Source organism: Zophobas morio, unplaced genomic scaffold (genome assembly GCF_036711695.1).
Source record: "Zophobas morio isolate AGI-343-1 ecotype UQ-CSIRO unplaced genomic scaffold, CSIRO_AGI_Zmor_V1 ptg000021l, whole genome shotgun sequence".
In the NCBI taxonomy this organism is placed as follows: domain Eukaryota; kingdom Metazoa; phylum Arthropoda; class Insecta; order Coleoptera; family Tenebrionidae; genus Zophobas; species Zophobas morio.
Window position 1 is genome coordinate 8,852,221 of NW_026972126.1, and position 25,956 is coordinate 8,878,176.

Consider the following 25,956-nt stretch of genomic DNA (forward strand, 5'->3'; position numbering starts at 1 on the left):
CCGACGTTTTTTCGGTTGCCTCCTATAGATTTTATTGGAGATCTCTCGCTTGATGGTCCCGCAGTATTCTGCGAGCATTTAGGTGTCATTTAGGTGTTCCATCGATCTTGGTAACGTTTTTCTATCGACAAAATGCCCAGATGGATGCGTTCTCTATGATGGTAACTCACGTCGTCACAATTTTTGGGGAAAAAATCAAGGTGCGAGTGTATAAAATGCACTTTTAAGAATATGTTAATTTTAAATTTTTTATATGATGATAACATGTCTTCTACTTACTAAACGTAGTTTTCTTATTGTTTCCCAAGAAGTTTGTAGTAATTTGATTACAAAAAAATACACCTTAGGGTAAATGTGTACAAGAGTACGCACTTAGTGTAAAACTGTCAACAACTTTTTAATTTTTTTGGATAGACAAATTTTATGATATGGGTTCGTTATATACATGTTTAGAGATCAGATATATTTAATTGTACGCCCCAACACCACTATATTTTAAGAGTAATTTCAATTTTTGTCAAGATGTGTAAATGCGCACTGTTAGACAGTTCATTGCACAAGAGTGCGCATTTGAACGCTTATGAGTACGCATTACATTTTATGAAAAAATATTTGTTTCTAAGGTGAAAATAAATGGGAATAAGTGACTACAGACTACACATAAAACGGGAGACCTATTTCTTCGTACTCTAGGGGTCTTGAAAAGACGAGAAAACGTAAAAATAGAGAGTCGGTCGACGGACTCGATTACAACACGCTCAGGAAGTAAAAATAAAAAAAAAATCACCATAACCACCACCCCACAACTCGAGAAGCAGTACAAAGTAGTAGAGTTAAATAATTCATTACCGTATGTATGTATCTCTAAGACTATTAGACTACATATTGCAAGCAATGCGCACGCTTATACAATACCTCGCTGCGCACTCTTGTACATTTGTACATAACCTAATGTTTTCAAAGTTAAAAGCTTTTGATGGACAGAAAGTGTAAAACTGTTAGTGTATAACGACACCTTAAAAGTTACAACTAATGAAAATTATTACTGTAAAATAAAAGAACTGGTACGTACCTTACAAAAAACTAAAACTATGAGCGGTAAAAATTACATCCACACAACGTGTGAACATAAAATCGTCAGTACGACCAAACTATAAACTATATTCAGGTCACTTTTGCACCTTTATCTCAGGTTTAACATTAAATTCTGAATGGTATAACTTCATCTTACCCAGATGGCACTAATAAGCAGAAATCATCAGTGCGTACTCTTATACATATGCGCACTCTTGTACACATTTACCCTATAGAAAGTTTCCTATTACTTAATAGTACGATTTTTGTATTTTTCAAAGGATAATATTTTAAGATTACTTTTAAATGAGAGCTAAGTTTTGGTTTAGCCCTTTATAATATCATTTAAAATTGCTAATTAAATAATAATTGACTGCTATAATAAAAGTTAGAGTTTAGCTGTTGACCAGTGAAATTAATTTTTTGGTGAAAATATCAACCCACGTTTTGTAAGAAAATAAATAAAGAATTTCTTGAAGAAATTTAAGGATGTCAGTACAGAAAAATAACCTGTATAGAATCAATACGGTTTATTTATATTACTGTAAAAAAATAAATTGGTATAAGATTATTTAGACAGAACTTCCCTCACTGTTGAAATCCGGGACTTTCATTTGCAATAGAAGAAAAGTACCATCACACATTCAGAGAATTCTATTAAAAAAAATTAAACTGGCCAATAATAGTGAAGATATTTTTTTAAAGAAAAATAAGGTAGTCAACATGTCTAAAAGGAAGTAAGGCATAAGTCACTTCTATACGAGTTTGTCCAAAAACTGATGCAAAATGGCCAAAAAAATTTTAATGAATATAATCCCCAGAAATTTTTTTCTAAATTTTATACCGGGTGTCTGGAAAATGACGGACTACTCTCCGCTACGCCCTTAACAATCGACTGCTGAATCTAGGAAAACAGTTAAAAAAAATCCTTCTCACATTTTGATCGAGTTATGTTATAATGATTTTAAAATTGGTTCTTTTGCTACGTTTAACAACACATTCATTATCACAATAACTAGTAATAAAACTTTTAGTTAGTATTATTTCTCTCGCCCATGACCATATTAGTTACCATTTCAGTTAGAATATACAAAGATATGGTTGTGTTGTTTTTGTAATAACTTGATAAAATTAAGCGAGTAAGCAGTAGAGTGGGCGGGCGGGGCTTGTAATCAGTTAAGACTGATTTTGGCAAATGACATATCTTCTAGGAAAAGAGAGGGGCAGGGCTAGTAGCTGCTAAGATAAAACTGATTTTGGCTAATGAGATACCCTCTACGAAAAGAAAGGGTGGGTGGGCGGGGCTAGTACTTGTTAAGACTGAATGACATCCTCTAAGAAAAGAGAGTGAGGGTGGGTGGGCGGGGCTAGTAGCTGCTAAAATAAAACTGATTTTGGCTAATGAGATACCTTGCAAGAAAAGAGAGGACTGGTGGGTGGGGCTAGTAGCTGCTAAAATAAAACTGATTTTGGCTAATGAGATACCTTACAGGAAAAGAGAGGGCGGGTGGGTGGGGCTAGTATCTGCTCCGATAAAACTGATTTTGGCAAATGACATACCATTTACGAAAAAAGAAGGAGGGTGGGCAGTTTTTTCTTAACAAACAGATACTAGCCCACCCGCCCTCTCTTTTTTTAGAGGATATCTCATTAGCCAAAATCAGTCTTATCTCACAGGTACTAGCCCCGCCCACCCACCCTCTCTTTTCTTAGAGGGTATATCATTTGCCAAAATCAGTCATAACTTAGCAGGTAGTAGCCCCACCCACCTGCCCTCTCTTTTCTTAGAGGGTATGTCATTTGCCAAAACAGGTCTTATTTTAGCAGTTATTAGCCCCGCCAACCCTCCCTCTTTTTTTTTAAGTGTATATCATTTGCCGAAATCACTTTTATCGGAGCAGATATTAGCCCCAACCACCCGCTCTCTTTTTTCTTGGAGAGTATTTCAATTGCCCAAATCTTTTTTGTCTTAACAGCTCATAGCCCCGTCCGCCCTCTCTCCCTCATTTCTTAGAGGATGTCATTTGCCAAAATTAGTTTTACTTAACAGCTACTAGCCCCGCCCACCCACCCTCTCTTTTTTTAGAGGGTAATCTCATTTGCCAAAATCAGTCTTAACCAGTCCTAGCCCCGCCCACCCTCCCTCTCTTTTCTTAGAGGATATCATTTGCCAAAATCGGTCTTACTTTCGCAGCTACTAGCCCCACCCACCTTCCCTCTTTTTATCACGCTTTTATTAGCTTGGGTTGTATGTATCTATGTATGTATGTAACGGAATCTTTGAGCTTAATTTTCATCGGTTTCTAAAAGTCTGATCATCTTGAAACTTTGCACACGTCTCAGGGATCGATGACAATGCAATAATTTGATAACAGTTTCCCATTATCCTTATTAGGACCGCCAGGATTTATAAATTCTTTTATGGATCCTGTGTAGTGGAGTAAAAGAGATAAAGCTAGCGCGCGATCTGCGCATGCCTGTAGTATCTGGTTTACTCTTCGTTGTAATTATAGTCTTGATTAAAATACAAATAACGGATATTAAATGAAAAAAACGAGAACGGACTTTTAATTAACTAAACGTGTGCAAATAAAATGGCTGATCGCATCTTAATTGTGTCAGTATATACCACGGTTATCTCTCTCCGTGTCGATTATACCGATCTATACCGATTATTTCTGTTTCAAGGACAATTTCTGCATAGCTTTGGTTTTACAGTCGGTAAAGAAGGAATTATAATTATTATAATTAAAACATATCTAATCATGAATTCTCACCAACTTAAATAAAGATAACAAATTGTGATTCAGAAATACAAACATGGAGGAAAATTAACTATTTGGGGGGTAAAACTAACCACAATGATGAATTGTGTCCCGTTGGTTCGTGAGGGCGATTGATTTCGAACTAATTCCCGTTGATCGATCATACGGAGATCACTGAGTGGTTCTTTCTAGAAAAATCTAAATAAGTAATTAATTCCCCAATTTATGAATTTGTCGCAGACTAAAAAATGAAAAATAAATAATAGTTTAAAAAACTAAAAAAACACGCTTTTATTGCTAATCGAACTAAAAACTAGAAAATAATTTTTAATGACAGAGTTTAATATTACAGTAGTAGAAGATCAAACAATCAATCATAATAAATCACCTCAAATTAAAATTATAACAAAATTTAAGTTATTAACAGAATAATTCAATTCAGAGTAAAAAGCGTGGGGTGCTTGATATTTTAAATATTACAATCATTCTATTGGCAACTATCTATGAGAGGATAGTTATGAACCGCAGTAAAATGCACCCCACGCTTTTTACTCTGAATTGAATTATTCTGTTAATAACTTAAATTTTATTATAATTTTAATTTGAGGTGATTTATTATGATTGATTGTTTGATCTTCTACTACTGTAATATTAAACTCTGTCATTAAAAATTAATTTCTAGTTTTTAGTTCGATTAGCAATAAAAGCGTGTTTTTTTAGTTTTTTAAACTATTATTTATTTCTTAAAGGGTATGTCATTTGCCAAAATCAGTTTTATTCGTTTGTCGAATTTCGTTTTATGTAGTTTTAAAGAAGGTGGATTCATAAACCACAAGCACTAGCGTATATGTATTATTTTGTAGATTGTTGGTGGGGATGGTTAGACATATTTTGATTAGCGTTTCATCAGCTACATGCTATTCCTAACGTATATCGCATATAAAATTTAACAACAATATTAGACTTTTTTATTTCATTGCCAAGTGAAGGGGTAAAGGTGCATCATTGGATAAAGTTTTCAAAATAAAATCAATAATTTAAGAAGTACCCTTCCCTCGAAAACTGTCTCGTCTAACTCGGTAGAATTTGAGGAAATAGTTCATGACGTGTTTGAACGGCAACAAAAACAAAAGAATGTTGTTATTTTTGGAATACCTGAATATACCTCCTCTAAATATGTTATTCAATCTAGTAATAAAGAATAATGAATTTCCCAACATATGGAAGAAAGCTTGTGTAACTCCAGTTCTTAAAAAAGGTCATCCTGCTCAAATAAATAACTATACACCGATTTCTATATTGTGCAACTTTGCAAAATTTTTTGAATCATATCTGTATAATAGACTTGTTCAACTATCAAACATATTATCTCTCCTTAGCAACATGATTTTGTGAACCAGAGATCGACAATAACGAATTTGGGGTGTATTACGCAATTTGTTTCGGAAACTCTCGATAACAGAGGACAGGTTGATGTGATATATACGGACTTCGCCAAGGCTTTTGACCGCATAGATCACCATGTTCTATTAAATAAATTGTCAGTTCTTGGTTTTCTAAATCACTATCCAGTTTGTTATATTCATGTATGACTAATCGGCAACATTCAGTGAGGTATCGAAATTTCTGGAACCCTTTACTCCAACTTCGGGGATTCCTCAAGGTTCAAATTTAGCTCCTCTTTTGTTTTTACTATTTGTTAATGACCTACTCGACTTTATTAATACCGATCAGTTACTCTTTGCAGATGGTCTGAAAATATACCCTAAGATTAATTCAATCCTGGATTGTTAAGGTTTACAGGTTGATTTATGTTCTTTATTTAGATGGTGTGTCCTAAATAAAGTGTATTTAAAAAAAAAAATTATTTGTTGTATTCCTACGTGAACGATGGTGTCACTCTAAACAGATATCAAAAGATCAAAGATTTAGGCATCATTTTTGATGAATCTTTTACGTTTGTGGACCATATTAACCACGCAGTTCAAAGTACATTCAAATCATGCGGTTTTATATGCCGAAATTGCAAAAATTTTTCAAATATAAAAACCATTATTCTTCTTTATTATGCAATAGTAAGAACTAAATTGGAATACGGTAGTCTTATCTGGAAATTCTTGAAAGTTATTAGTATTTTAGATGATGGAAAAACAGAATTTTAAAACGAGAAATTTTAATTTTAACAGGTATTTAATAAATACATAATAAAATAACTGGCAACACGACCACAAATTCTGTGGTATAAAATACATTGCTTGTGGATTTTGTATGCTATCAATATCAATTCAATTCAATAAATTTTTGTTGCTTAATACTCCCGCCATAAATAGTACGAGAAAATATTTGCGCAAAATCGCCGTTTTTCTCCAAATATGTCTTCATATTTTAAGATTTGACCTACAATCAAAGTCAACACTTCTTTATTTATTATTTGTATTATACTGTTTCGTAATCGTGACTTTGACTGTTTTTATTGAGTAACTGAATTGTTTGTAATACCAAACAACTACCAAAGCTTTTTTATATCGAAGTGAACTTGACCACAAAGCACCAACGATAAAAACTTTAACAAGTTACATTTTCTTTCATACCAAAACACTTTACCAAAACTTTTTTCTCCTTTAGTTTCTAAGTAAAAATGTAGGTGACATTTTGCCACACCTGCCGCCGTGACATCATCACTACGACCACATGCTCGTTTCGTATTAATATGTAAAACATCACTCACTTTAATTAAACCGTCCTTGAACCACTCCGGTGTAAACCGACCTTAACACACGCGAAAAAAATAAAACCACAAGTTAAAAAACAAATTTATTTTTTAATTGTTGAAAACTTACATTAATGCTGTTAATAACACAACTATTTACATTTTACTTCTTCTTTGCAAAACGTAACCTTCACAATTTATGTGTTTAACAAAGGCACCTTTGGGTGGACACCGCTTTTCCTGTACCTACTCAACAGTGAAAATTACTTTGTACATAGACCTCTACATCTAATTAACATCTATTAAGCACGCGATTATCTGCGAAGGAACAGCAGCAAAACGCCAGGTACTGCCAAAGCTCCCAAAACGTTAGCTTTCATTCCGGTGGCTCCGTTACACCCATCGTACTCGCAGTACTCGCAAAATTCGACGTTGTTGCTTCTATCGGGGCAGGTGCCGGCGGCCTGGTTGGTGGACACCGCTTTGCACTCCCTGGAGACGATTTTCTTGCCATATGGCACTTGATGGGAAAAAGGAAAATGTTACCTTGTACAAACAACGTCGTCTTTCACTTACCATTAATAACTCTCTTGACGCACATTTGCTTTTGGTTGTAGATTTGACCCAGATCGTTGGTACACTCTCTCAAGATGGGCATGTCGTTTCTTTGATACTGGTTGTTGTAGTTAGTTTGTTGGAAATACTGGCGCTGGGTGATGAGTTTTGTTGCATTGAAGGGATCCATGCAGGTACTGTCCAGGTCGGACGAGCATGACCAACAACGTAGGGCCCATCCTACGAAGAAGAAACGAAAAAGATTAGAGACTAGAAAAATAAAAATTGGAGAATGAGGTCAATTTTCGGTTTAAACGAATTGTAAAAAGTCGTTTGTGTTTATATTGTAACACTAACACACTTTAGAAAAATTTACTTTCTTTTGGTACGAAGTTCGGAAATAAGTTGGTAGCGAGCAATTATTAAAATGTGACTGCTTATTACTCGGTCGATAGATAACCTTTTTTTCTCGCAAATGCTGACTTAGGTGAAGTAGAGGCCACCAACTTTGTTATTTTTTAAAGAAAATAGCTGGTTCTTTGGAAAAGTTTCACCTCGTTAAGTGTGAAAGTAGTTCCAGTTTTTCTTTTGACATATTATGTTTTTAACGAACAATTAAACGCAAGTTACTTCTTAATTAGCTAGTGCTGACATTAATGAATAAAGAAGTTAAATAAAAAAGTCTTGTTCAATTATGTGAATTTGTTATTCCTTTCACGACGATTTCTAAATGAAATAGTCTTTTGAAAACTAGATCTCAGGTTAGTTGCAGATTGTAATTGTGTATTACAGCGAAAATTTTAAAACTCGAGGTAATCACTGTGTAGTAATAGCAATAAATACGTATAATTAATATCCTTAAAATGTATATCATTAATAATTACATTTTTAATTTTTATGAGTGACGTTGATTAAAATCGTTTTCAAGGGCGCAATAAAAAAGAAATTTCGTAAAGAAAAGTAGTACAATAAAAATAGACAAAGTCGCTACGAAAGATAAATCTGTTTTTAATACGATGACCCTCATTTTATAAATAAATTCCAGTTTTTTAAGTTGCTGTGATTTTCTTCATGGTAACTTTATTCTTCAATACACATAAAAAAACACATAGACAAATCAAGATAAATTTTGCTTTCCTGTGAATTTCGCACGATTATCTTATTCTTTCTTTTAAAATTGTGTTAATATACATCACAACCTTGAAAGTCGGAATTAAAATTCTCGAAAATGTCCACAAACGATAATCTAAGCAGAGAATTTTTTAGCTAATGTCGCAAATTTTAAGCTTAACTGTCAGTCAAAAAAGGTGTCGTCGTTTGAAAAAAAGTCACTGGGCTCAGATTTTTGACATACGCAAAAAAATTGTGTTTTAAAATGTAACGAAACCTATTTCCGCGATTTTTGAGTAGCATGCAATAACATTTTTATCAGTTATACAGAGTGTTCTGTTTTTGAGACATAACAAACAACCTAGTTTTTTAAATAGAACACACAAGATGATGAAAAAATGACGTATTTGGTCAATAAAACGTTGTTAGGAAGGTTCTGCAGAACTCGAAAAACTGGTTAACAAATCTATCTTCAAAACTGAAGAATTAACTTCGTAATTCTGAAATGTTATAATGTGAATTTAATTGAAAACCTAAAATTCCGATAAAAATTTTAACAAATTAGTATTAAATTATGAATAAAAAATTGTTTACTGTTTATTAGAAAATGCAGTTCATTCAAAAAAATCAGAATTACGAAGTTAATTCTTCAGCTTTGACGTTCAATATTTTCAAATGTTTGGTGCAGGATTTTTTTAACTATTTTTCTCACGTTCTTCAAAGCCTTCTTAACAACTTACCATCAAGCACATGCGTCATTTTTTCATCACCCTGGGAAAAAACTGACACTAAGTCATTTTTAAAATCTCCGTTACAATATTTTGTGAAGCAATAAATGTAGGTACACACCTTGTGGTTTAAATTAAATTCTAAAACATTAAAATATATCCATATTTTATTACCGTATATTGTTCTTTTATTCTCTTTCTTTTTTTAAGTATTTTGTGTATCTAAAGTTGATAGTTTCTGCAATTTTTCACTTTTTTAAGAGATACTCCGGCATATCTAAAGAAAAACAACAAATGATTAGACTTTTTCTTAGGCTTTATAACCATAATTCATTTTCGAAATGTCGGTGCGACGTTGCCAAGTTATTCCAATTTCCTAGAAATTTTTCAGCAATGGAAGAGTACATGGAAAAATCACAATAGGATTATTTTTAAAATGTGGTTACAATATTCTGTGGAGAGTGTATTATGGTAAGTAAAACTGGGTTTTAATATACAGAGTGTTTAGAAAAATATTACTCCATGTTCTGTTTCTTGTTCTCTTTTTTTGTGTTAAGTATTTTTTACCTTTAAAGTTAGCAAATTTTTTACTTTTTTACTGAAAGAAAGAGAACAAAAAATAGAGAAAGATGCAGTAATAAAATGCAAGGTGTTCTACTTGAAAAAATTTGATTTAATTGATTTCACAACAAAGTGCGCAACCTAATAAAAAATTCAAAAATATTGAAGTAACGTGACAACGTTGCGTCGAAATTAAAAAAAAAACAATGGTCATAAAGTCTAGGAGAGGTTAATAAGAATATGTAAAAATACACAAGCTACTTTATTTAAAAAAAAGTTGTGTGTTACGACTCTAAAACAAAACACTCTGTATAATCGAAAATGTATGTTACTCAAAGAGCTATACAACTTGACTCCGTGGCTTTTTTCCATCTCTAATAGTAATTAATGAGATATTGAGGACGACCCCACGCTTAGTGACTCACTCTGTATATCTAAATTCTGAAATTATGAATTAGGGCTACATAACTAATAACAGAATTAATTTAACTGATTCACAATTCGTCGAATAGTTCCTGTGCTAGACGTTTATTTGCCTTTCGAAAAGTAACATAATAAAAAAATAAAGGCAAAATAAATTTTACAAATTTAAATGACTAAGTATACTAGTAAAAATAATAATTTTTTATTATAGTTTAGACTGTTTTTCATATGTTCTAGAAAAAATGGTGTGTGTATTTTTCGTTTTTAACAGATTATCTATAGCACTCTGCATGACGACAAAATATAATTTTGCGATCTTGTTATGTATGTACACATGATTGTTTCGAGTGACTCGTAATGTAGATATACAATTAAGTTAATCACACTTATTATTAAAGAGATTTGAACGTGTATTGACTAATGAGTACCTAATGAGGTTTATGAATAAATAAATAACAAACACAATACATATAGCTATAGAAGATGCAAATGTAGTTCCTATAAAAAAATTTTTGGACTGTGTGAACAATCTGCAAAACTATCAAACCGACTTCTCTGAAATTTTAAGTATACGTTAATACGCCGGAAGATACAAAAAAATAGCCATAATTTGCTCATTTATTTTCTCAAAAAAAAAAATAGATCTTCACCAAATGTCTATCTTTTTTTTTAACTTTATTAACTCGGGTTTTCCCAAAAAAAATACAGATTTTTTTCACTGTTTTTACAGGCACATGCAATTAAACGTAATTACAGTTTTATAGCTCAAACAACTGTGTAGTCATGTCGCAGTTATGATTCACAATCAACTGCTATTAATCATCTTTCAGTAAAAAATGGGATAGTATTTACTTGAATGTTTAATAAATGTACCTCACTTCAATCATGGTTTTACCTCGATTAAGGATGCTAAATTGAATTAGATCAAAAAATGAGAACTCTAGTGCTTTCAACAGAACCCTATAAAAACAAACATACTCGAAACGTCTTAAAAATATTATTGTAAAATAACGTCATTTTTGACACCATAATTTTAGGGATTTTGTTTTTGTGTGTATGCAGACTGTCACGATTACATCATTCTAACATTAGCTTTTCATTAAGACGCTAAAGTTAGAACATTATAAATTTGTATTTATAAATCAACTTCCTCAGTATTATCAATTTGTCATCTAACCATCGATGCCGTCAATCAGTTACGTAATTTTACCATTTCCTTGAAATATTGTTACAAGATTTTGTTTTTAAAACTGACGCTACGTTTATATCTTATGGTAAAGCATACCACTGAGTACATACAATTTTAACCAATGGAATTTAAATGTGTATTCGGCACCGCACCTTGTATTGTTTACGTTTGACAACAAGTACACCTAAAGAACTACTTAACATAAAAATGTTTGAAACCTAGTATGTTTAATGAATATATGTGTACACAACGCGAGTTACGCGTCTAAAAAAAGCTCATCATCTTGCGAAACTTTTGTTAAAAAATAAACTATTTTCATATTACTTAAGATGAGTCATGGCAATAATGGGGTTGTAATTATTATTTTTAGAAAAATAGGTTGATAGTAAAAGTTCAGCTGTACAAAAAACGTTCGAAAAATCCTGTTGTTGTTAAATGAAACGTAATACTCGTGCTTTTAAATGTCCGAGGCATCACAGTTTAAAATCTGGTATGATACAACGATTCAGGTATTCATCGCTTAAAATTTCTAACTGGAAATGAGAAATCGTTAACTTTGTAATACCATACAAATGTTTACAAAACCCAGACAAGATTTTAAATCATAGTTGTCCGTTAAAAGCAAATTCATTAATTCGGCAGAACCTGGTCCTGGAAAAAGACAGAAAATTGTTTACCGGTCCACACCTACAGCTAATTATAGGAATTCAACGACAGAGACACCAACACTCGTTTTATCTTTTTTTATATTGTTATTTCAATGGCGTCTTACGTAACCTGTTGTTTATAAACATGAATAACACGATTCACACGTTTAAAATGCAAGACATCCTGTTTTTACGGTTCCAGTGCGTACGCGCTTGTGGTACTAACACGAAGAGTTAAATATTTTTTAAAACTTATTCGTCAGTTCTAGAATCTGCTGCACGACTTTTTCAAACACAATTAAAATTACTGTAGGTAATAATACGTAGCAAACCTTGAATTAAATCGTTATTTATTTTAATTGCGCATATAATGTCCCCTGATTACCTAGATTGCTACGACGAGACATAAGGGCGGGTAATAATTAAACGACAATGCCGTCTCGCCGACCCCATCAAACGCGCTATTTGTGGAAAAAACATAGGTCCCGAGGTGGATCCCTGCGGCACACCTATACAAGCACTCACCCTGTTGGACGTAGGCTAGCAAGAGGGTCAAAAATAATCCAAAATTGGCCATCGCGTCACTGAACCGCACACTTGGCGAATTTTTAGTTGCGTACAAGTCAGAAGGCACTCTACAAATATTCGAAAGTCGATTCTGTTGGCGGGTTTTAAGGGACCCCCCTGCGCTGGCCTGCCCCTCCCTACCTTGGATCAGAGCCGGATTATTATGCTGGTAGATCGTGACGGTTCGTGTAGAGAGTAATGAAAATTCGACAAGACGTGGGAGAATTTTATTAAAAGCCATAAACCGACGTGGAAATGATTTCACTATTTACAAGAAATGACGGAAATAGGACCCCGCCCCCCGCGGTTACTCTTTTGTCACGTTTTTTCTGACTCCGCAATGTCACAATGATGTTTGATTCATCGGTGATGAATTGATGATGCGAAAAGCATGTCGGTTTTCGTCCTGATATATGAAAACGCGCATTTACCTTCGGATTATTCCATTTTGTTTTTCGAATGGGTTTTTCGCACGTTTTTGTATCTGATTTTGCGTGGCCCCGATTGTTTGCGGTTTTCATTTTTTTGGGTAAATATGGAACAATGCCATACACGTACTAATGCGATACAATACGACGCGAGAACACGTGTCATAAATCATGCCGCGTCCTTCTAGCTGAAATTTCATTTTTTAGGGTCAATTTAGGCCTTAAGGGGACATTTACATACTGGGCATGGGGGTGATGGAGCGTTATTAAATTTGTCGAATTCTTAACTTGCCATTAAATCCAGATTCTTCACGCTTTCCCTGCGTTAATTACATTATCTTTTAATTGTTGTGTTCGGTATATAAATTGTGGGTTAATTCAGTTGACTTTACTACTCGTAATTGCTGATTAAATAATTGACCTTTAGATTAACTAGTCTGTCTGATGATTCTTCAGAGACGGCTTGGGATTATTTTAAGAGGAGGTAACTGTTTCAAGGCTGGATGGTGTGGGATCTTTAAATCTAAATCTTATTCATATTTTATCATATGGATTAGAAACATTTCCGAAAGTTTTACATATATATGTATAGGGTTAAAAAAAAGAACAATTAAGTTTTCAAATTTAAAAATACATTTCTGTTAACATAATAATTATTTATTTACAGTTGATCCAAAAAAGTCATCTGAATAAGACCTTCCCACTCTCCCGGAATTAATTTGCATGGGAAAATATCGATATTAAAAAAAAGCATTCACATATCTCATTAGAAGCTCATTTGATCCATATTCTGAAGTTCTCCTCTACAAAGTTTTAACGACATGAATCATTTTCCGCAATTTCTTGAATAATTTTTCTAATTAGTTGTGTTATTCATACGAAGGTCAATAAATAAGTGAAAAAGCCTAAGCAACAATTTAGCATGGGAATATGTTAAAACAAACATGGAAATAAAAGTTATCGATTTTTGTAACTATATGTTCCAGTTTGAAATAACTTTTAATTTTTATAACTGAAACAAATAAAACCCATTCGCCACTTTTTTCATTTAATTACGCACACAAAGGATAATTTTTGCCTAGTCGAAATTAATAAGCAAAATCATTTTATCAGTGAATATAATAAGGTAATTAATTTCTCGTTTCCCAAGACTGGAAAATTACACACAGCATAAGATATAAATTCACTTAAATGACAAAAATGTTTAATAAATTTGTGAGAACTAATAATTCGTAGAGAGAAAAAAACATTTTTCTAATAGTTCTTGAAAAGAGAATTAAATCCGCTCTTTAATAAATTTTGCATGTGAGTAATAAGATTTTGCAAGAAGATACACAAGTATACATGCAAAAAACTCGATTAAAATATTGACAAAAACCGTTTTATAGATTATAAGGTTGAAAAGTTATCTTTTTCCTTATTCTGTCAACAACCGAGAAATTAACAAGTAATTATGGAAAATTTGTACAAGTAAGTATTTGTTACATCTGTTTAAACTTATCCTTCATATTATTTATGTTTCGATTATCTTAAGGTGTAACCATTTGTGTGAAATAACAATAGAATAATACTGAAACACTGATTACTCATTAGTGAAGAATGAAACTGGTTAAAAGCGTAAATACAAGTAACACAGTTTATTAAGCATTCAAAGTTTTAAAATTTATTAATTATTAATTACTAAGTATTATTTACTGTTTTTGTAGTGTGAACTGAAATTTGCAATAAAACATAATAATTTTTCTCTATTTGTCAAAAAAAGTTCTAGACATTTAAGACACTTTTAAAAGAGTTCTTCGTTTTCCTTTTATTATAATTTTGCTTGATAAATTCAATTTAAATTTTATCAAATAAATTTGGTTCTATACTTTTTTTATTCGTCAACTCTTATTTTTAAAGAATGAGTGTAAAGAATGTACTTGGTTTATGTTTTTATTTTGTCCTATTATTGGGGTTTCTCATGTTGAGCAATAAAGGATTATTATTGTTATTTACTTTAGACGCCTTAAGGGGGGCGTTCCGTGCTCCAATTTTAGCACTTTGGGAAACTCCATTCTAAAGGTCCGAGAAGCGCTGTCCCCTGGTGGTGAGTTACTGAAAATGTTGGTAAAGGTCGAGCTATTCTACAGATTTCTCATTCATACTCTAGGGAAATAAGTTTTGCTATATTTTGCAATCCGTCCTGTTTCCAAACTTAAACTGTTGAAAATGAGAACACATATTATTATTATTAAAAAAAAGAAATACAACACGTATGTTTTCAAAAAGACATAATGTTCTCAATTTATCTCCATTTCTGTAAATTATTACTTTTTATATAAAATTTGTAGATTTTCGTTTTGTTGTTTGTTATTGAGCTCAGTGTATTTATTAGCTTCTAATGAGTGAGGGGAGAAAACATTTTTTTCCCAATCCCCTAATAAGATATTACACTGTGCATAGTTGAAAATAATTTTAAAATATACTTATATAGTAACAAGAACTAGAATTAATGAAATATCGAGGAGCGTACGCTTAGTGGCAATAATTCACTCAATATTAACATGATTAATTATAAATTAATTAAATATTCCAACAGTGAACAACTGCACAAATATGCATTTTAGGTTTACTAAAAATAAGAAGATGAAGTGAATATGAACCAGTATTTTTTTTTAATTCTTGTAATTAAGGTACCTATACCTAAACTCTATTTTGAATTCTAAACCATAAACTAAACTGTATAAAATGTCAGTTATTTTGTAAATCCGAGGTAATTTTACGTTGGCGAGTAAAAATATTATAAAAATAATTTCTATAAATTAACAGAAAGCGAATTTGAAGTTCAGAATTTTCTACTACATTCTGCACTTTTTTTAAATCTTTTTCAATATATTGTAGTTTGAAGTGACTCTTTGTTTAATTTGTGTTTATTCAAAATTAAGAGAAAACAATAAATCGCGGAGAAATACCATAAAAGAAAAAGTATGGACTTCTATCCATTTGATGACATAAATAATTAAGTCATTTTTATACTGAACAATCATAAAATTTTTGTCTAATGAGTTGAATTGTTTAACCACAAGTTATCAAGTTTATTATTGCGCACAAATCTAATTAAAACCTATTTCATAAAAATAATAACAAGCATTAATTTATTGCAATAACTGAAATGATTATGATCAATGACCTGAACTAAATAGCTTTATATTAATTTAAAAAATTATTAGTCGTGCAATATACAGGTTTTTTATTTACAGAGAATTAAAAATAATTAGTGTTAAACAGATCTATTATTATTAGTGCTTCAAGAACGGAGAATATTTGTCTAAATAGCTTTAATATATTTTTTTATACTATGTATTGTGTATTAATATACGGCGTCTTTTTAACGCTGGCGACAGGGATTGACGTGCTAAAATTTTTGATCATGTTTTTGAGTGAAACTTGAAACCGGCACCAATGAAACGGTGTTGTAACTGAAAATACTGATATCGATATCTTCTATTAAAAAATATTTGAATGTTAATCAGCGCCCTCTGATGGGCAGTTGCTACACTATATAATCACCCGAAATCGTACGAAACTGGTGGTCGACAAGTTCCACGATTTAGTTTCAGAACAAGGTTTCTGGAGTTGTTAAACGCAGTTACGGATTTTGTAAGCTTATAAATGGTATTAAAAGAAAACTGACACTTTTCTTCAGGGTACCTCCTGTCTCACAACGCAAACAATTGCATGAACGTGAACGTGTCTGTTTAAAGTGGTCTAAAAATTGGTCAAGTTTATATATTTTTTTTATTAAAAACTGCACACTAGTTGTGAGAGTAAATTACGAGATTCCATGGAGTCAAGTTTGTCAAATTGAAGTATATATATTTTTTTAAGTGATATATTTTAATTTTTAAAATGCAACTCCTAAAATCGCGATGATGTTCCATATGTATTTCAGATAGAACGAAACCAGATCTAATGCAAGCCTTTTAAGGTAATTTGATTACTTTGTCTCAAAAGTTTGCCAAATAAATCCTAATATGTGCAAAATGTTATTCGTTGTTGTTCATTAATGTTTATACAGACTTTAGCTAATTGTGCAAAATTTTTTAAAACGCCGTATTACTTTTCGTTTTCACCTATAGGCGTCATTATAAAAGAATAAACTCAGGATAATGAACAATTTATCTCAGAAACTGGATTTGTATTGTTACGTTGTACGGGTGTTTAAAATCGGCGTGAGTACAACTCAACAATTTATTTCTCAATAACTCAAATTTACACGACTAATTAGCCAGCGATTAAGTACAGAATAATTCCGACTGGAATGGATTTGACTAGACTCTACTTCTCCCATTGTCTGGACCTCACTCGTTGGCTGAGAGTCGTTCCCGAAGGTGACCTGTATTTAAACCCATACTTTGCTTCTAGACGTTCTGTAGTCGAGGCCTTTCTGGAACACCCATCGCGACTTCCGTTTCCAGGCTTTTTTTAGCGAAAGCCGCCCGGCCGCTGTCACCGACGATGAGTCATCCATTAGAACCCATAGGCATCGTACCGGGGCGGAGTGTGGGTTTATTTCGTAACAGTATAATTAATTGTGCTTCGCTTTAGTTGAGCGAAATTTATTATAGATTTATTTGAAACTGCTAGTTAAAAATGTAATTCAACAAAGAGGCTAATGTTCCTGTTGCTAGTTATGACGTTTCAGGATAGAAGGCAGTAAATATTGCCTAGACTTTTCGGAAATAAATCCAGTGTGTTACTCCGTTATCAGTAAAATTTTTGTCTTCTTTAATTATATAATATTCCAAAACGGGACTATCGTTGTTAGTAAATTAGAAATAAATGTGGAATTAAGCTTGCAATCTTGGAGTTTTATTCTGTAGGTAATATTTGAATTGAATAAAGAGTGGTTCTGAAAAAGTCTTTCAATTCTCTGCAATTATTATTTCTTGTAAATTTTTCGTAAAAAATGGTTGTTGACGACAGACGGCAGTCGGCAGACAGACGTGCTCTATGGCTCAGGAAACGTCGAGAAAACATGAAAGTAGTCATTCCCCAGATGGACCCTGTTGAAAAAGTTGATCAAATTTACAGATAACAATATTATGCTCAGTTAATAAAGCAGCTAGGAAGTTGGCAATTTTTTTTCAGTGGTTAGTTTTAAAACCTACTTTGATCGTAGTGTTTAGTTTACAAAGAAATAGTTTAATATAGAGGTGGTTTTAAACACTTTAATAACAATAATTAAAACATCGATATTGATTTGATTTTTTCGTATAACAGCCGTGAAACCACAGCCACTATTTTATTCAAGGCATATCTATTACGGTACGCCAACGTTGTCACAAGCATCGTTTTCATCACTTAATCAGCGATAATCGAGAAACTCGAGACCGTAATTGCAAATTTCTCTATTTACAAACACTAATTTACAAAAAGCTTAAAAATACATGGTCAAACAAATCTAATAATAAGTTTTTATTAATGCATTTTTTATAACTTTACCACAGAAGCGTTCTAACAATACTTAGTCACTGAATAGAAATTGTGTATCACATATGGATTAAAATATTGTGTCGATTCGTTGTCCTGATTTGTTCTTTTCCATATTTCAAAGACCTTGTGTGGAATTTAACTCCTAAAGATAGGTAACTTCATTAACAGCATGCTCATCTTTAAATTAAATTTTTCACTGGAAAATTCTGACAACAAGATTTAGGAAAAGTATTTTCATGCTTTCACTATCGAATTATTATTTGACCTAAAGCTTCTCTACCTCTCCATATAAATATTTAATTAAAGGTCAATGGAAAAGTGGCTTCAGTCAATACTTGAGCAGTTCTTATGATATTCAGTCAACGGATATAACACGTGAGAAAAACGCTGTTGTAGGCATTCCGAGAAAAACTAAAACTAAACACAAGATGCTTCATAGACTACATTTATATGTTGGGACTTCCTCAAAACAAGGGCCAAATCTGTCTCAAAATAAAAAAACGATTACAAGATGTAAACATGTGGTTAAAAAATCCAATTTGCATCAAGATGTTCTTTCGTTTAAAAACACATAGAACCTAGTATGTATATATGTATACACTTTTTAATAATGCCGTGGGTTATCGTTAAAAACTGTTAATTTTCTGATGTGCCTAAGTGAAATTTATTCAGAACATACAGGGGTATGATAAAGTAATGCCTCAAATTAATAACAAGTGCAGCATTTGTTTTTGAAAAAAATGCAAAAACATGTCAAGTTTTTTATTTTAGTCTCTATCTTTTGACATACGTCAAAAAAATTGTACGTCAAATTTGTAAAAGTTATGACGTCATAAATGTTTTTTTTTTTAATAAGACGGTATAATTTTGATTGCATTATTTGATAAAGTTTATTTTTCTGCATATGAAAATGTAGTTTGATGTAGGGGTTGCACAACAAAAAAAAAATGAGAAAATTAATAACAAACAAAATAAACTTGATTTTAATAATAAATATTAAATAAAGAACAATTCGTTGGAGTAAAAATTGATGCCATAGAAATTGTTCAAACTGTTCCCCATTTACTATCTGACACAAACCTAGACGTAGGCCTGACTGAGGGATTTTCAGTACTCTGGGAACTTATACGGGTCATTTCATGACGAATTCGTGCTTTCAAGTCGTCTAATTATTCATCGAGTCTGTTCATATAAACGCGACTTTTTAAATGTCCCCATAAAAGAAAATCAAGGGATGTCAGATCCGGAGCCGTAGGTGGCCATTCTATCTAATCCACCTTCCATCAAATTGATTATCCAAAAAAACCCTTACATTTACGTCATAATGTGGTGGTGCCCCATCCTGCTGGAACTAAATCCTGCGATCTAACTTTTGTGGATTATCTGGAACCGGAAGATCTAAATATCGATATGCTGTTAAATTTCCTCGAAAAAAGTAGGGGCCAATGAATATTCTGTTTATTATTCCCACCCAAACATGAATTTTTTGAGGACGTTGAGTGTGTGCCACTTGAACCTAAAGGTCGATTTATAAACTTGTCGCTGACATTGCTGTTCGCCGTTGACGTTGCCCTTGTAAGATACATACGCAAGGAAAGTATGCGTCGTTTATATCATCCGTCGACGTTGCCGTTCAAAGTTGGCACGCCGTAGAGGTGACGTTCGAGATGACCAAATTTTAACTTTCGTCCTTACGTTGCCGTTGACGTTGGGTTTCCAACCAATCAAATTGCGGTAGTGTGCAGTGCTGCCACTTAAGCTTACTTAAGAACGAGTTTCACATGGTAATTTCTCGTAGAAAAATAAGGATTTTACAATTAAGCTCCGCCCCTCTGCTTACAACGAATAAAAAAAATCATCAGAATTCATATAGTGGGGCCTAAATTTTGTAATTTTTTTTTTCTTAATATACATAGCCATTTTTCACAACAAAAAACTTAGAACGTGGTTAAAATAGTATATTTTTGCAAGGAAATATGGATTTTGCAATTATGGGGCGGACCCTAATTGCAAATCGATATTTCCTTATACAAATTTTCCATTTTAAACATGTTTTAAGTTTCATGTTGTAAAAAGAAGTCTACACGTATTAAAACAAAAAGGCAAAATGTTTTTTTTTTATTATTAGAAACTTCAAACACATTTAAAATGGGAGGTACATTTTTGTAAGAAAATATGGATTTTGCAATTAGGCTCCTCCCCCAAGTAGTCTGTCAACGAATGAAAAATTCATTACTATTTATATTAGGGCAGGTATGGGTGGGACTTAATCTTTGGCTTTAATTTTTTCTTAACACACACAGTATTCTTTGAACAATACGATACCCAAGAACATGTTTTTAATTTCTCGTACAGAAGTAAGGATTTTGCAGTTAATCACCACAATTGAGATGGGGCGGGTGGGCGGGGTATACATTTTGCCTTTTTTCTTAACATGTCTAGACATATTTCGACAAAAAACCTTAAAACATGTCTAAAATTGTAAATTTATGTCGTAATCAACTTAAATCCTCCACGTTTTTTCTACAACCCCTTTAAATACGTCAAAAGTTACTATGTCAGGTTAGATACTGTAGTCACTTCATTACAACAATGATTTAAAAAGTACAAAAGTTCTTGAATTATCTTTTAGAGCCTATTTGAAAAATTGATGGATTTTGATCCTTTGGAACATATTTGATTTCTTTTCAGTTTTGATAAAGTAAAGCAGAAGAACATCCCCCGTAATTCCTTTAGTTTCTTTAGTTTCTTTAGGCGGCGAATGTCCAATCGAAGGTTTCCAGATCTGTTTGCTTACTTCGCCGTTCATTACTGTTATTACTAAAATTACGGCGAATGACATATAATGTCACGAAAAATAGTTTTCAACAATAGTTTATGTTCTCATCTCTGTTTATTTTATTTTAGAGACCACAGGATGCAGTTAAATACTCGTATTAGCATTTTGTTACTAAGGAAAATCATTGCTTCATCCTGACGAAAATAACGTGATTTTTAACGAAGCTAAAGTAATAAATGCTTACCTTTAAACTCCTATATCAACTACAAAAATCCACTATTTCAGAAAAAGAACATACAATAAAGATGAAAATGTCCTTAGTTGTCTCGGAGTTTTAGAGCATTCGGCTTGTCCAGTGTGCCATACTTCAAAATTTCCTTGTCATGTGTTGTAATAGCTCACTTTCGTGCCTTGTTACGTAAGTAACTATTTAATGCTGCTGTAACCGATAATGACATTATTTGCTGCGCATTTGTTTCAGACTGTAATGCAGCAAAATTTATAATAACTTAAAATAAAGTACCTAACCTTGCAAAGTTAATTATTATTTTAAAAAGAATACGATAAACGTTGAAAATATTGTGTTCCTGTCCTGTCCTGTATTCAAGAACATTTATTGTCTCTGATGAAAAGTGTTGACAATAGAGGTATATTTATCTGGACTCTGAATGGACGGTTTTCCGATGTAAATTTCAGAAGCCATTGTATTAAATTTTTGAAAAAAATCATTTCAGTAACGTAGACAATCACCCATGTTTTTTCTTTGTTAGGTTGGTAGTTTAGGGGTTGTTAACACAGGTGGTCTTTAAAAATGTCACTTCTTGATTAGTTTTGTGAGTAAAAACATGTGTTAAAACATCTAATTTACTTTGTAATTTTACAAGACGGCAATTGTTTAAACAAAAATGCATGGCATTCCACGCCACAGTCCCTCTTCAGCGAGTGTTATTAGTTTAAAATCAGTTAATAAGCGATTTTCTTGTTTTAGTGTTTATAAATTCACAGTTCACCTTAAAAATTTTAACTGTTCATGGTCCTAACATAAAGTAGCTGCAATTATTTAAGTATTCATTATTTAGAAAGATCTTAATTTATCATAAAAACTGTTTTACTGTTGGTGACTATGTTTCTAAATAACTACCTATTTATTTTATAAATTTTATGTTTTGTTTTGACGAAAATTAATTAACTTCTGTGTGTTATTTAATTTTATTTAGTATTGGCAAATTTTCTAGTCGGCAATAATGTATGCAATTTGTTCTAGCGTTCGTATATTGTGTTGCAGGTGACCACTCTAAACGTACTGACGTAAATCACAAACTTGTTCGTTAACTCCTTACACCTCGAACTCGACCTTTGCCTAATCACCTTTAATATTGTTACATGAAATGATTCATAATTGTTGCAAATAAAAGAGAAACGGTGGCAACTAAATAACAAATTTTATTTACAAAAAATAAAATTAAAATATGAAAAGTTTAACACCAAAATATCCAGGCACACAAGATCATTTTTATAAATTAAAAAATCGTGGTACAAGCAACATAACAAATATGCTCAAATATAGATAAAAATTCGTCGCGATCTTGGTTCCAGAATTACAAAAATCTTCATGACACATACTGCAAGCAACTGTGTCTCCACTTGGAAGCACTGGACATTCGAATCTGTCGTCTTTACCATAAACTGCACATTTTTTTACCGTCAGACTTCCAGCAGTGCCTCCAGCTTAAACAAGTACAAAATCAAGCTTAGTTTTTAGTTAAATTTATTGAAAAGTGCTGAATACTTACTTCGGACTACCTGCGTCATACACCCGCTCTGCTCGGTCTGTGGATCCACATCCCGACATGTTTCCTTCAAAGTAGACGCTGTTTCGCACCCATTACACTTGTAGCATTTCAGCGAAAGTCCTTGAAAATTGACAAACTTACAGCTTGCCGCCAAAATGGCGTTTTAAAAATGGCGTGGGTTTGTTATTTGATTATATAAACAAAAACTGGTTTCGCGGTTACGCAACTCAAGAAAAACTTACTTAAAATATAACACCTTACCCAGCTGAAATACTCCCAAAAAGGCAGCCAAGAAAAGCAACACTTGCGGCGTCTTCGGCGACATTCCGTAGGGTTTTCTTCGCAGAAAACAACACACTGCGCGCTTCCTGGTTCTCGAGAACACCACAAGAGCGTACTAGTTCTCTGCTGGTCAAACGTACAAGGTCACATGGTGGAGTGGTGGAGCAAACATTAAATTTCAGCAGGGATGGGCCGATGGGCGGCAGCTGAATTCGTGCGTGTAGATCGACGTTAGATTGTAGAGTCACTTTTTTCAGGCTTGCAACAGTGCGTTCACCTGTTGTTTTTGCGTTTTGCTCTTTCCGACTGGTTGTTGAATGTGAAGTGACCCGGTAAGAAATGAAACGGCTGCCTTCACACCTGCTCATTGATGAGGAAATAGTGTCAGCAGGAATAGAGGGGTCCATGTTGTATAATAATAATAAGGCGACATTAAACGCAAGACACGAGAATATGCCAACTGGTGGAGTGTTGTTCACCTTGGAGGTGGATTTCGGATAGGATCGCCAACATTGTTATATCTTAGAATTTTGGGAGAAAGGGGGAAGGGGGGCATTTACGAGTATCAATGTAAAACAAGACAATATTTATTTGCATAGAAACCATTCTTTGTGTATGTGCTATATAGTATTTTTACATAGTAGGTACTAATTTTTGGTTGTCGAAGTACTAAGGTAACAAACAGTACCGGGAATTATACATGAATTAAGGCTATTAAATGACTTTATATCGACCTTTGCGCAAGACGTTGTAAATATTTTGACTCAAACTGCCAAATTTATGTGGTTGCGTCTGTTCATAAATAAAAGAAACCTAAATGTTTCAATACTACTCACTACGCCAGACATTCTCCGTATTATAGATAAATATTACTTACATTATTTTTACTTACGAGAGAAACTATAACTTTCACATAAATACAGACTGAAATATAAGCAGCAGGAAGTAATAAAAATATGAAATAAGTGTAATATTATACGTATAAACCGATGAGGATGTTTTTAGATAAAAGTCTGCAATACTTTTTTTTTCACGTTGGATAAACTGATTCATTCACAAAACGGTTTGTCCGTCATTGCGTGAGACTGACGGTCGCTTAAGGCCGATTTGCCACATTTATTGTTATTTAAAAATCATATTTTCAAGTTGCGACATTTCTGACTTGTGTCATTAAAATTTAAAATGCCGAAAATTGTTTTGTTACAACAACAAATTTCAATAAAAAGGTGCTATTTGCAAATGAAAGAAAATAATCCCCAACTAAAGCGTGAAGAGTTAATGATGAGAATGGTGAACATACTTCCCATATTTCCTGTGACTTTTTTAAAGTTTTTAAATATTTGTTAATTAAAAACATTTGATAGGTCAGTCGTGCAACTGCAGAGGAAATTGTCGTCACTAAAGACGAAAATTTGAAAACTTCGTCTTCTGGCAAGCGAAAACCCACTGACACTTTTTCAAATTATGTATTTAGAAAAGACCTGCAACGACTATTTTGGGAACACAACAAACAAATTAATTAAAGGGGGGGGGGGAGTTTAAAACAACCTTGCACAAAATTTTCAAGTCAAAGAAGGTAAACGGTCGCCAAATTTTGTGTGAACAAAAACATGGTGTTGAAGCAAAAATTACTTTTTTGAGAAAATTTCTCCGGTTTCAAAATTCTTGAGAGCATTTAACATTCGTGCACCTCGACTTGGATTTACCAAAGTGGTAAATTTCGTCGTTGGGTGCACATATGAGATTTAAAAAGTAACCTAACCAAAATTAAAAGTGAAGGATCAAGATTTACAATTCTACACGCAGCAAGTCAATTTAGGATTTAGATGATTTTAACTTTTTATTTTTGTACAACGCACCATTTCATTTAGTGTAGTTGGACCAGCCACCAACATTTTCTAGAAAAAAGAGTCAAATGTGAGAATGTCTGCTTACACATAGTATTGAATTTGAACACAAATTTTCGAAAAGAGAATAGTGGGAATTAATGAAACCTTTTAGGACAAATACACAAAAGCGTTATTTGGTAGACGAGACGTCGAAAGAGAGTGGTCATGAAATTCTTAGATTACCTACATTTCACTAGGTGAATATAATTCATTTTTCCATTTCAATAAAAAACAAAGTATGATTGTGCTATACCAATGAATTTAGAAATTGGGCACCACATTATAAAATTTATATTAATCTTATTGAAAATGTGTTGCGAAAATTTTGTAAATTTATTTATCTTAAGATGTATGGTTCATATCCGCCTCAACACTGCATCAGAAGCGTTATATAATATAGTTGACGAATGTTTGCTCTATGCGCGGAGAAATGTAGCCTGTGTAACCTTTATGCAAAAACTAATAAGTTGCAAAGTTTTCTCTCCATCAATATTACAAAATATTCAGTTTATTTGCCCCCGTGTAAACTGTCGTACGCCTACAACATTTTATTATCAGGTGCCTAGTACATTCCATCATTTCAATAGCCCGCTTATGAGATGTTTGAGATTGTGTAATTGTTTAATAAATCCTAAAGTAGACATATTTTATGATAATTTTAGTAACACAAAATATAAAGCAAAACTAACTGCTATTTGTTACAACTTTAATACGATTTAAGGTTTGCTGTGATCTAATTTGTTTTCCCTTTTCATTTATATTTTTCTATTTTGTTAGGTTCTTTTAGAAACAATTTTAATAATGTTAGTGTATTAAGTTTCCACCATAGACAATGTAGTCTGTTGGAAATAAATCCATATTATTATTATTATTATTATTATTATTAAATAAAAACTCGACTCAAAAATTAATTAATTATATGGTATTGCTATTTAAAAAAATTGGTCTAAAGAGTTTAGACAGTACTTCCCTCGCTGTCGG

At 32.6% G+C, this 25,956-nt stretch overlaps 2 protein-coding genes across 2 annotated transcripts; both read right to left on the minus strand.

The window, feature by feature from the left end:
• Window positions 1-6,640: 6,640 nt before the first annotated feature.
• On the minus strand, window positions 6,641-12,585 carry LOC135132841 (uncharacterized). The gene is made up of 3 exons (XM_064061051.1): window positions 12,288-12,585; window positions 7,126-7,344; window positions 6,641-7,069 (listed from the first exon to the last, which is right to left on the minus strand). Exons 1-3 carry the CDS (start codon window positions 12,568-12,570, stop codon window positions 6,864-6,866), a joined length of 708 nt encoding a protein of 235 aa, XP_063917121.1. The 5' UTR covers window positions 12,571-12,585; the 3' UTR covers window positions 6,641-6,863.
• A 9,849-nt stretch (window positions 12,586-22,434) lies between these two features.
• On the minus strand, window positions 22,435-23,454 carry LOC135132460 (uncharacterized). Its single transcript, XM_064060566.1, has 3 exons — window positions 23,066-23,454; window positions 22,805-22,924; window positions 22,435-22,739 (listed from the first exon to the last, which is right to left on the minus strand). Exons 1-3 carry the CDS (start codon window positions 23,127-23,129, stop codon window positions 22,525-22,527), a joined length of 399 nt encoding a protein of 132 aa, XP_063916636.1. The 5' UTR covers window positions 23,130-23,454; the 3' UTR covers window positions 22,435-22,524.
• Window positions 23,455-25,956: the final 2,502 nt, after the last annotated feature.

Excerpts from the sequence above, each read along its gene's own strand:
- LOC135132841 (XM_064061051.1), bottom strand. The coding sequence starts at position 12,570 with ATGGCTTTTAATAAAATTCTCCCACGTCTTGTCGAATTTTCATTACTC. Across the intron at positions 7,345-12,287 it reads GCTAGCCTACGTCCAACAGG|GATGGGCCCTACGTTGTTGG; the intron begins GTGAGTGCTTGT and ends TCTTCTTCGTAG. Across the intron at positions 7,070-7,125 it reads CGTCAAGAGAGTTATTAATG|TGCCATATGGCAAGAAAATC; the intron begins GTAAGTGAAAGA and ends TTTCCCATCAAG.
- LOC135132460 (XM_064060566.1), bottom strand. The coding sequence starts at position 23,129 with ATGTCGCCGAAGACGCCGCAAGTGTTGCTTTTCTTGGCTGCCTTTTTG. Across the intron at positions 22,925-23,065 it reads TTTGGGAGTATTTCAGCTGG|GACTTTCGCTGAAATGCTAC; the intron begins GTAAGGTGTTAT and ends TCAATTTTCAAG. Across the intron at positions 22,740-22,804 it reads TATGACGCAGGTAGTCCGAA|CTGGAGGCACTGCTGGAAGT; the intron begins GTAAGTATTCAG and ends TACTTGTTTAAG.